General features: G+C 36.7%; 1 protein-coding gene across 10 annotated transcripts in view; it reads right to left on the bottom strand.

The window, feature by feature from the left end:
• The window catches only part of LOC105832507 (protein TANC2), a 208,645-nt gene that overhangs the window by 12,029 nt on the left and 184,116 nt on the right, over positions 1 to 12,500 (bottom strand). For 9 of the 10 annotated variants that reach the window (XM_036295457.1, XM_036295463.1, XM_036295461.1 and 6 more), the window contains one exon: positions 6,136 to 6,555. The exons of the other annotated variant lie outside the window; for it this stretch is intronic. In XM_036295457.1, the coding sequence (XP_036151350.1) occupies positions 6,136 to 6,555 (420 nt within the window). The remainder of the gene's footprint in view (positions 1 to 6,135; positions 6,556 to 12,500) is intronic. 10 annotated transcript variants of the gene reach the window in all.

Below are 12,500 nucleotides of genomic sequence, written 5' to 3'. Positions count from 1 at the left end.
GTAGTTTTGCGGGACATAACATTCAATTGTATTTTATTGTATTTGAATTAAACGATTTAAACCTTATCTGAATATTTTTTGGGAGCGTCCCAGATGCGCACAGTAATAAACGGACACAGCAGGCTGGGTGAAACGGACACAGTAACAAACGGATACAGTGCGAAACGGACACAGTAACAAACGGACACAGTAATAAATGGACACAGACCAAATGCGCACACTGCACATGCGCACAGACCAAATGCAATCCATGTACATTGCAAGCAGAGTAAAGTCCACATAGGTTAGCGACTTGGACGGGGTGGGTGCGGGAGGGGGGTCAAAGGCCCCCCTTCCACCCCCCGTGTGTATGTGTGTGTGTGTGTGTGTGTGTGTGTGTGTGTGTGTGTGTGCGTGCGTGAGTGCGTGCAAAGCATTCACTACATCACATGGGTTTGCGACTTTCCGTGTGCGCATGTGCAGTGTGCGCATTTGGTCTGTGTCCGTTTGTTACTGTGTCCTTTTGTTACTGTGTCCGTTTGGTACTGTGTCCGTTTGTTACTGTGTCCGTTTGTTACTGTGTCCGTTTGGTCTGTGTCCGTTTGTTACTGTATCCGTTTCACTCAGCCTGCTGTGTCTGTTTATTACTGTGCGCATCTGGGACTCACTCTATTTTTCTACTATGATTTTATCTGGTTATTTTACTGAATATAAAAATTACGATTTGAAGTCTATATAAATTAATCTGAAATTGTCCCTATACGTTTCTATCAAATATATGTTATAAGACAATAATCGTTTTCTATTATTATTTATATAATAGGAGATATTTTACAAAGCGAACAACTATTTCGTAATTTCGTCGGACATAACATTCTATCGTTTTTTATCGTGTCTGAATTAAACGAATAAAACTTTATCTAAATATAGAATTATCAGAATAATTTATATAAACTTTAAATCATTATATAATTTCCCTATTCAGTAAGATAACCAAATAAGATCATATAGGAAAGTACTCATATTCAGACAAAGTTTTAATCGTTTAATTCGGGTATGATAAAGAACGATAGAATGTTATGTCCGGCGAAATTACGAAATAATTGTTCCCTCCTTGTAATATCTCCTATTATAAAAACAACGATAAAAAATGATTATTGTTCCATAACATATATTTGATAGAAACACATAGGGACAATTTCAGATTAATTTGTATAGACTTTAAGTCGTAATTTTTCTCTTCAGTAAGATAACTAGATAAGACCATATAGGAAAGTATTCATATTCAGGTAGTTTTAATCAAACGTTTAATTCAGATACGATAAAAAACGATAGAATTTTATAACTTTTCGATCTAGTATGAAATCTAGTGTCCGATAGAAATTATAGATTTAGAGATAAAATCATACTAATTTTTTATTAAATTTCTATATGTTTCTATCAATTTCTATTTTTAGTAAGTACGGCGCCACCGATAGGCTAGTAGGCGCTGCCATCGCTCTTATCAATAAAACGGCTGCTAGAGTATGTCGCTTCCTTGATGATCGAGGCTTGCAGATCTTCCCGCATCAATCGCGCTCTATTCTCCAAGAGGTGCAATATAGGTTTTGTCCTCTCTGACATCTTAGTCAACAATCCTGGTCGCGCCTGGTAAATCGCTCATATTTTGGATGTGATTCTGAACTTGGCTTTCTCTCTGGTAGAACACACATAGTATAGCTTATCAACAGAGGCCGAAAGGTAATTAATGTCATCCATGCATTGGCAGGCCCTTGGTGGGGGGCTCACCCTCAAATCTCTTGATGGTATATCGCGCCATTTTTTGTAGTATTATGGATTACGGATGTCAAATCTTCAGGATTACGGGAAATAAAACCATCTTTTGCACATTGCAACGTTTAAAATATTGCGTTGTCAAGATTGCCATGGGTTACCGGGGATCCACGCCCATAAACGTCATGCTGGAGGAAGTCAAGGAACCTTCTTTGCACATCTGTTTACGACACTTAACAGACAAGACGGTTCTAAGAAGCATGTTAATGGAATTCAGCTTGGTCTCGGATGGCCTGGATGTTTTTCGAGAAAAAATTAAAAATAGGAACAATTATAATTACACAATTTGGAACATCCCGGCATATCGTTCCTACTCAATCTTTTTATATGCCTCCTGCATTTTGCAGTCGTCTGTCTTCCCTCCTCCCTCGTACAATCACGAGATGCTATCGGCGGGCTAAAGCGATATTTTTTATCCTTGGATTCATTGTCATCGACTTCTGCGCGGAAAATGAATGAGAGGTTCTTTGAGATCACAAGGAAATTAAAAAAAACGCCTTCTCATTTTATACGGATAATTCCAACGATTTCGATTCATTAGCAGCGGGAGTGTACTTCCCCTAACACCCCCTTTATTATGATGCAAAAGCTGCCTAAGGAGACATTAATCTTCCGCGGAGGCCTGGGCGATTTATCAGATTTTATTTGCGGCACTGCAATTCAGCTATCCTAAAACAATAATTATCTCTGACTCTAGGAGTGTTCTAACGGATATAGCATCTTACAATACTCACAGAAACTACATTATCTACTAAATTAAATCTTTGCTATTCCAGATCGGAGTGCGTGAGCTGGTAATCTAATTTGTTTGGATTCCGGCTGATGTCGGCATAAAGGTTAATGTGAGGGCTGACAACTATGCTAAGAGAGCGGTTCGCGTGGTCGCGAGACTCTCATTCGAGGTCCCATATCCAGATTTTTATGCTCTCTAGAGAGGCACTCAGGCGCGAATTTCTGCGATACCTGAAGGAACAGTCGTGGCACAAAAGCTCGCAATTCTATGCCCTTTTTCACTCCACAGCCGACAAACCATGGTTCCACGGTAGGGCGCTGAGCAGGAAAATGATTATGACACTTAATCGTTTACGCAGTAATCATTACAACTTAAGTTACAGCCTACATAAGCAAAACATCGTGGATTCACCTTCTTGTGATTGCGGCTTCCCGCGTCAGAACGTTGACCATTTCGGGTGCCCATTCTCGAGAATCAGGGCTGCCCTGAGGGCTTATTTGCGCGGAATCCTGTCAAAGTATAGTTTCTTACATCAAGAATCCCCCGACTGTGCCGCTTAATTTTCGCTTTTCTTAATTCCATTTGAATAAACGCCATTGAAAACTCCTGCCTTCTCGACGGAGCAGCGGGATTATTCTGATGACGGATCGCCTGCGTCGTTGATTGGTCGTAGCCGTATCGGGCCGAGATGGCCCCGGAGCCAATATAACAAAAAAAGAAAAAAGAAAGCAAAACTGTCTCCACAGAAAGAAACTTCTCCGAGATCTCGAACTGTCTCACGTTGCGCATTACTTACAGCGAATCAGTATCATGCCTCTCGAAATTTATCACAAATTTGACCTCTCTTAAAAAATAACAAATTGTTAAAAGACACATCAGTCATTAGACGATATACATACGGTATAATAATGCACTGTTTCACTAAACTGTCATAACATAACTTCACACTGCACGTCACTTTGCGCGAGCCCCTGGCGACCAACATGATCCATTATACACGAGGCGAACGCTGTAGTGACGATGCGAATGACTGCGTTCCGTTTCACGCTTGATGCGCATAATGCATCATTCATCCTCGTTTATTAACGTTAGACAAGCAACAAAGATGAACAATGTACCATGCGTTGCCCAAGAAACATATGAATGTGACCGCTGCGCATGCTCATGCCACTATATTTCATCAGTATGATAGGTTCCTAAATAACATGATGCGTGTTTACTAGACGCAGGATATATCACATACAGTGTAACACACAAGCGCCTCTTGAATAAAAAATGTGGAAGTGACATTTACTGAAGTCGACGACGACGTATCTTACATGGAAAATTTATATTTCACATTTTCTTCACGATATCTCCACTTATAAGGCACAAAAAGAAAAATAAGAACAGTTTTTTAATGCAAATCGACCCCAAACTTTCGATTGAGCCCAGTTAAAACATGATCGTTTTTTAAATCTGATAATCTCAAAATCTGATAATCGCAAGTCGCGTACTCGCGTAATGAACACGGTCGGTCTCGAACTGCGTGTTTACTTGGCGTGAGCCACTGCCGTGTTTCTTGATATAAAAAAATTTAATTTAAAAATATTGTGCACTAATTTCACATAACGCACCGAATCGTAAAAATCAATTATTTCTTAAAAATTCTAGCTTATTTTACAATAGTTCTACTAAAATAATTTAAAAAAAAAATTTAAAAATCTGAGGTACCTCCTACCTAATCTAACCTCCCGTGGCACCTCAAATATAAAAAAATGAGTTTTTATTATCTATATCATTATCTTTTATTGTCTATGTAGATTATTTATTTATAGTTCTCAAAGAGTTCTATTCTTCCTAACTATTTCGATACATTTTGCAAAGAGTTTTGTCAATATATTGTTTTAAACAAGTTGGAATCATCGAAAAATACTAAAAAATCTGCTTGCTAACAATGACACTTTATTCTTTTGATATTCTTCGCAAAATGCACCAAAATAATTGGAACTATGCGACAACTGTCGAAAACTGACATAAGAGTAAATAATAGAAACTGCCAGTACACCGGGGAGCGTCCCAGATGCGCACAGTAATAAACGGACACAGCAGGCTGAGTGAAACGGACACAGTAACAAACGGACACAGTAATAAACGGACACAGTAACAAACGGACACAGACCAAATACGCATAGAGCGAAACGGACACAGTGCGAAACGGACACAGTAACAAACGGACACAGTGCGAAACGGACACAGACCAAATGCGCACGGACCAAATGCACACGGATCAAATGCGCACATTGCACATGCGCACACTGCACGTGCGCACGGACCAAATGCAATCCATGTACATTGCAAGCAGTGTAAAGTCCACATAGGTTAGCGACTTGGACGGGGTGGGTGCGGGAGGGGGGCCGAAGGCCCCTTTGCACCCCCCCCCCGTGTGTGTGTGTGTGTGTGTGTGTGTGTGCGTGCGTACGTGCAAAGCATTCACTGCATCACATGGGTTTGCGACTTTCCGTGTGTGCATTTGGTCTGTGTCCGTTTCGCACTGTGTCCGTTTCGCTCTGTGCGCATTTGGTCTGTGTCCGTTTGTTACTGTGTCCGTTTCGCATTGTGTCCGTTTATTACTGTGTCCGTTTGGTCTGTGTCCGTTTGTTACTGTGTCCGTTTCACTCAGCTTGCTGTGTCCGTTTATTACTATGCGCATCTGGGACTCACTCGTACACCGTACGTCTCGTAGATGGTCCGCCAAAATAAGATAATCGAGTTAAATAAAATTAATTAAAATTAATTAATTGACGGAACTCATTGCAAAATACGTCGAAATATGCAGGAACTGTAGAACTCTTTGAAAACTATAAATAAATAATCCATCCAGACGATGAAAGTTAATAATATAAACAACAAAAGTTAATTTTTTTTATACTTAAAGTGCCATAAGAGGTTAACACCTCAGGTTTTTGATTTTTTTTTTTAATTAATGTGAACAATTGATATAAACTATCAGAAACTATAGAACTATCGTAAATTAAGCTAGACCTTCTAAGAAAATTATTGATTTCTATGATTCGGTGCGTGAACTTTAATGTATCACATTAATGTAAACTTATAGCATGAATTTGAACTCGATATCTGCGGAAGCAAATTTTACATGCTTATTCCGCTATGTCCTTTGTTATTACATAAAGTAACATAGATTTATTACTGGCTATGTTTACAATGTATATTAAGGCTAAAGTGTAAACCCAAATTCGATCTAAATGATTTTAGAGTCCTTACTGTAAACACTTGATAGATAATCTGATCTAGCCTAAGATTAGCTTCGCTTTTGAGTAATCTAATTTTAATGACCTAAAATAGGTTATATGGAACTTAAGTGTAAACGCGCGATAATTGATTTGAAAACTTACAGCCATGTTTAGTAGAAAAAAATTCAACCTGAATCTGAACACAAATATAACCTCGAAAATATTTTAGGACTAGATCTACTATATATTAGACCAGTAAGTCAGATGCCGGATCTCTGGGTGTAAACGTAGCCATTGTAAATATTAAATTTTAAAATATTTAAGCAACATCTACATAAAATTTAAGAAGTTACTAACGTTCATCTTGCGTTTGCATCGACTCAAATTTAAAAGAAAGTTTAAATGAAGTTGTGTGAAAGTTTGAAGCTGCAATAACATATGACTTTGTTCTTGTCCTTGGCAATCTTCATCTGGCGAAACTGGGAATTTTCTAAGTGCATACGCATATCGATGTGAGGCTTCTTTCAATCTGTTTTTTCGATATAAAACATTTCCATCTTCCAAAAGCTTATTTAATAAAATGATTAAAATATCTGGTTTTCCTGCTGCCATGGCCCATGTAGCAGGACCCAGTTTAGCACCACGACGCAAGAAACATTGAATCACTGATATATTGCGACAACCGATAGCTCGGTCCAAAGGTCGCATGCCGTGAAGATCAACATGTTCCACCGCGGCTCCCTTCTCAAGTAACAATTGTACTAGCTTCGGATTACCCTGTATATACAAGTATTTTTGTTAAAAATAGGTCAATAAAACGCCTACACAGCATTGAATTTTTTCAGAGATAACTCAAAGATGTTTCAACTGAAAAATAAAACATTTCGTAAAAATATATTTGCAACATTTCTAAAATAGCGCTAAAATGCAAAATGTTCGCTATTCTTGTACTAGAAATCATATACAAGAATTAGTGAAAAATTACTGAAAAAGCTGTAATTTTTTTAAATGTTACCGAATTATTATTAAAATAATTTAACTATTCTGAAAAATTATATTATTCTCGCAGATACATTAAGTTTTTGAAATAATTTTAAAAATAAACAAAATTATAGCAACAATAAAAAAATCTTTTAATGGCCAATGATAATTAACAAAAATCTGTATTACGCTTTTTTTATTCGACCACAACTGGCAATTTATTATAAGTTTAAGCGTGTATTTACAACGTTTCACCCTATCTTCAGGTCCTTTTCAAGTAAAGGTAATAGACAGTATTAATTAATACATAATAATATATAATAATACAATTAAATATATTATGGGAACGTTATAAGTCTATGCCCATACAGCACAGAAACTTTCAGCAACAGTGCTGTAACGTTACAATATTACGAGTTGCAATGTAATATTGCAGAGACGCTTCAGAAACATGCAATATCAATATTACGCCGGAACGTTCCAGTAATGTTGCAGAAATATTATAAAATTCCAAAAATATACATATTAAAAAATATGCATCAAGTGTTCCAATATACGTGCAAATTCGTGTAAGAAGACATTTGTGACACTTTTAAATAGTTTCGTGAGATTTACATATTTGGATTTGTGTGCAATATTTATACCAAAGATTATAATCTTTTTGAGATTTATAATAGAACAATAAATTAAACAATTTTTTAAATAAAAAAAAATTATCATATATGATAATTTTATTCCTTTATTTGAAAAATTGTTTAATTTACAATTCTATTATAAATCTCAAAAAGTGCAATTAATCGGCTACAAATATTAATGCTAAAAATTTTATATGCCCATACAGCACCGAAAGATTACAAAAACATTGCAGAAACCTTACATTGAAATATTGTAATATTGCATGGACGTTGCGAAATGTTTCGGCAATGTTACTGCAAGCTTTCGGCAACGCTGAAATGTCTGCCCTGAGAAATATTACAATGTAAGACTATTGCAATGTTACGGTGCAATGTATTTAATGCATTAAAACGCGTTGCTATAAATATGCATAACGCTTTAAATTTAATAGATAAACTTTGAAAATATATAAAGACAAGAGAGATAAAAAGAAATTCGTTGCAATTTGTGTAACTTTATAATCTTTCCATCCAAAATTCGGATAAAAAATTGTGAATTTACGCAATTGCAATAAATTTTTTAAAATTTCTCTTAAATATTTTTATACATTCTCAAAGTTTACCTATTAAAATCTAAAATATATTAGAAGCATAGTAGAAAATTAGAAAATTATTATTACATTTTATATAAGAATAAAAACTTACACAATATTCTCTATTACCTAAGTAGCATTATTTTTATTAAGTAGCATTATTTTAGTTATTGTCAAGAGCAAATATTCATTAATATTATTGCTCTTGACAATAACTAAAATAATGCTACTTAATAAAAATAATGCTACTTAGATAATAGAGAATATTGTGTAAGTTTTTATTCTTATATAAAATGTAATAATAATTTTCTAATTTTTTACTATGCTTCTAATATATTTTAGATTTTAATACAATGAATTTAACTTATTTGTAGTTTTCTTAGTGAATAATATTTATAAAATTTGTGTACAGTTTCCAACGATTTCTTCTCTTTATATAATATGACGTGTATTGAAGACGCGGTTCATGTTCCGACCTTTTTATGTTAAACAATGTATTGCTTTAGTTCTTGCAATCAGTTGTAAATTTATTTATTGTTATAAAAATTATAAAAGATATAAATTATCAAATGAGCATCATCAACCATTCACTCTCTAAACATTCGCGAGATCATCAGGGTATCTTACAGTTCTAGAAGTGAAATATTCTGAATGCAATTGCCTATGAATTTTAAAAAGTTTTCTTGATTTGTTGAGTTTCTTCGAAGCTCATCTGTTGAAGACTGTTAGAATTAATCTGCTGACACGGCAGTTTAATAAATTGTCTTTCAAAAATTTTAAAAAAAGAACTCTTAAATTAGGTTTATGTCTTCAGAAGTCGCGAGAACAATATACAGGGAAATACAAAACAACTTTTTGTCCTTAAAATATCGTATTCCTGACTTAATTCTGAGACGATTTTTTCTTTCTCAAAATTTGTCTGAAGTTCAGACAAAATTGTCTGAAGTTCAGTTTTTGAATTATTAAAAGAAATAGTTGTCCTATTACAAATTGCGTACAAAAGGTAAACAAGGACGGCGCAAATCACTGTCAGACGCGGAGGCTTACACGGAGCACTTGGTGTTGTCGCACTTCCGGGAAATGAATATTGAAAAAACCTTTTCCGCTAACTAACTCTTTTATTGCCGTGCCGTCTTCGTGTACATCTTACGTTAGACTGCTGGAGGGGGGCCTTTTCGCCGCGCAGCGCGACATCTATAAGCTTTCCCTGACGACGCGTCGGTGATGATAAGCAAGGACCAGTGATCTTATATGCGCGAATTACAAATAAAATACTAATAAGAGTACTACTACAATTCGGCCAGTCCTGACGCTAGTTTGTCTCAAATTAGGATCAACGGTGTCGGTTAAGATTGATTCGGATTTATCCATGATCGCATATTGGCCGCTTCCCAGATACCTGTATAAGGACGCTGAGTGTTTTGTAATTCGTCTATATCGGACAGTACGTATTTATTGTTTTTTAGAACCCTGACCACCTTGTAAGGTCCTCGAAATTAAGGTATGATTTTTTCAACACGCCAGCCGTATTGTCAAAATTACGGATCATGACTAGATCGTCAGTTGAATAAATCTTCGGTGGTTTACGTTTAGTGTCATAAGCTCGTTTCTAATGATCTTGGGCCCGTGATATGTTATTTGCAACGTCCGCCCGAATCGAATCCAAGTCTTTTAGGCGATTGTTTTAACTATCTGGAGTGATCAAAGTTCTAAGTTTGTCAGTCAGAAGAACCTTCTGATCGGTCCCGAATAAAAGTTAAAACGGAGTTTTACGAGTAGTTCGATTAATGGTATTGTTTATAGCTTATTCGATTTGGGCCAGCATTTTATGCCAAGGTTTCCCGTTGTTTACATCGCTACACTTAGCAATCATAGGATCGAGGTATCGGTTGATACGTTCGACTTGCCCGTTGGCTTGGGGCGATCCCGTGGCGATTTTCAGGTGCGTTATTTTCTCACTTTTTACAAAATCTTCAAACTCCCGAGAAATAAACACACTTCCGCGATCGGAGATAATAACGCAAAGTCGGCTGACAACTGAAAATAATCAGTTAGGCATATAACACTTTCTTTTGCGGTTGTTGATTTAACGGGATACAAACGGACGAACTTGGTGAACGCATCAATTACAAGAAAGATATATCTTCTGATCAAAATAAATATCGATGATCGATATGGCCAAAGTGATCGATATGAATGGTGTCAAACAGGAGATTACCTTTAGGCATAGGATGTAAATATCCTTCACTTCGTCCCGACGGTGGACTAAAAGAAATACATTTCAAACAATTTCGTATGTGAGCTTCACATTTCTCGCGGATTTTAGGGAATAAGTACGAATAAATACCAATAAGTACGACCGATCACTTCGACCATTTTACTTAAGCCAATATGTCCCATTTCATTGGGATAGCACGTATGATTCCATTCGCTCAGGAACCATGAATAGAAACCGATTTAAATATTTTTTATAAACAAGCCCATTTCTTAATTTAAAATAAGGGTGAGCGTTCTTTTCGAGTTTCTAAATAATCTCGTTAATTCGAGCGTCGCTTTTTTGACATACCATGAGATTCCATTCGAAAGGATTATCTTCTACAACGAGTATGTCAAAGGCGCGACTAAGAGCGTCGACATGTTTCATCCGCGTGCCTTGCCTATGTATTATTTTAAAATCAAAGGATTGGATATACTCCATCGGGCTATGCGAGCGTTTATTTCACGTTTTTCTAAAGTATGTGTTACTGCGCTACAATCAGAGACGATAATAAAAAAAATATATACGGAATCTACGAAGGGCATATTCAATGGCAAGGGATTTTTAATTCGAAATTATGATAGCGGGATTCGCATTCCGTCGTACGCTGTCTAAAATAAAAAATTGGATGCACTAATTTGTTTAACTGCTGCTGTAGAAGCACTGCTCCGAATCCTTGCGCACTGGCATCGCAGTGCAGTTCCGTATTCGCTTTCGAGTTATAAATCGCGAGCATAAATTGGTGCTTCAATTAATTTCTGTTTTAATTTATTAAATGCTTCTCGCTCGGCATTCTCGAAACAAACCGAGCGTCCTTTTTCAACAGATTATAAAACGGTTTTGATATGAGAGAAAACTCGTCAATAAATTTCCGAAAATAAGACGCTAAGCCGATAGAACTATGTACTGCCTTGATGGTTCGTGGTTCCGGAAAGTTGGCTACAGCTGCGATGCCACTTGCGGTCGGACTTAGACCTTTACCGGTTACACGGTACCCATTTATCTAATTTTAATTCTAAGCGGTAGGTTACAAGTATTTTGAACATCGCAATCAAAGTCTCGAGATGGCTTGCTAAAGTTTCGGTGGCGACCAATATGTCGTCCATATACACAATGACCTTACCAGATTTAATCAGATCGGCCAAAACGTTAATAAAACGTTGAAACCGCTGGGGACCGATTTTCAGGCCGAAAGGCATTTGTAGGTATTCGTATTGGTCTATCAGTGTCACAAACGTGGATTTAATCGAGTCTGGGGTAAGTTGCTTAAGAGATCCTCAATAAGCGACATCGAATAGTTATCTCTAGCCATAATTTTATTTAATGCGCGATAATCGACACACATACGTACTTCACCATTCTTTTTTTGAACGAGAAAAATCGGCAAAGCATATTCTAACGAACTCTCACAAATAATATCGTCTGTCATCAGCTATTCGAGAATGTCCCTGACTTTTCTTTATCCGCGAATGATAATCGTCTCGGTTTGAATTGAATCAGCAGATTATCTTTTAGAGAAACCCGAGCTTCCGATTGAATTTCCGAAACATCCGGTCGAACGGGTTTTTCGTAATATTCTCGAAATATTTTCTCGAATTTTTCCTTATCTGTGATAGTTAAATTCGAGTTAACTCTAGTAAGACTACCAGTCTCATTATCTTCGATCTGAATATGAAGGATCTCTGAAGCAACTTTATCGTATTAAACTTTTAGTAAGTCGGTATCCGAATTGTCGGAGCGCGTCGCGACCTAATAAAACAGGCGTAGACATAGAGTCACTGTCAACTATTACAAACATTACCACTTGCGTTTGCAAATCCATAGTTATCTACGTGTTTACGATACCTTTAATTAGAACTTTAGACCAATTCATGCCATAATATCGTTGCCATTCACTGGCCGGTTTTAACAACGTGTCGTTTACATACCGATCTTTGATTAAATTAATGGAACATTCCGAATCGATTTGTGATCTTACAGTAAGCCTTTCCTTATTGTCGAACTTAATGTCCACTATACGCTGAAAGTCATCATTAGGCTCAGCCTGAGCGTCGATAACATAGATCTCGTCATTCGGGTCATCCATCGACTTCGGTGCTTCGTCTTCCTCCTGGACTGACAGTTCACTCGAAGTTTCGTCGTCCTCAACAAATTCAACCTGCCCGCTAGATACCATTTTGCTTTCTGTTGCTGTTTTTGCACTACTTGCTGTTGGTCGTTTCTTGGTCGGGCAGTTGCGTGCTACATGCCCCGTCTCCTTACATTCGTAGCACTTTA

The sequence above is a fragment of the Monomorium pharaonis genome, chromosome 1, assembly GCF_013373865.1.
Source record: "Monomorium pharaonis isolate MP-MQ-018 chromosome 1, ASM1337386v2, whole genome shotgun sequence".
Lineage (NCBI taxonomy): Eukaryota > Metazoa > Arthropoda > Insecta > Hymenoptera > Formicidae > Monomorium > Monomorium pharaonis.
This window is presented reverse-complemented; position numbering and strand designations above follow the sequence as displayed.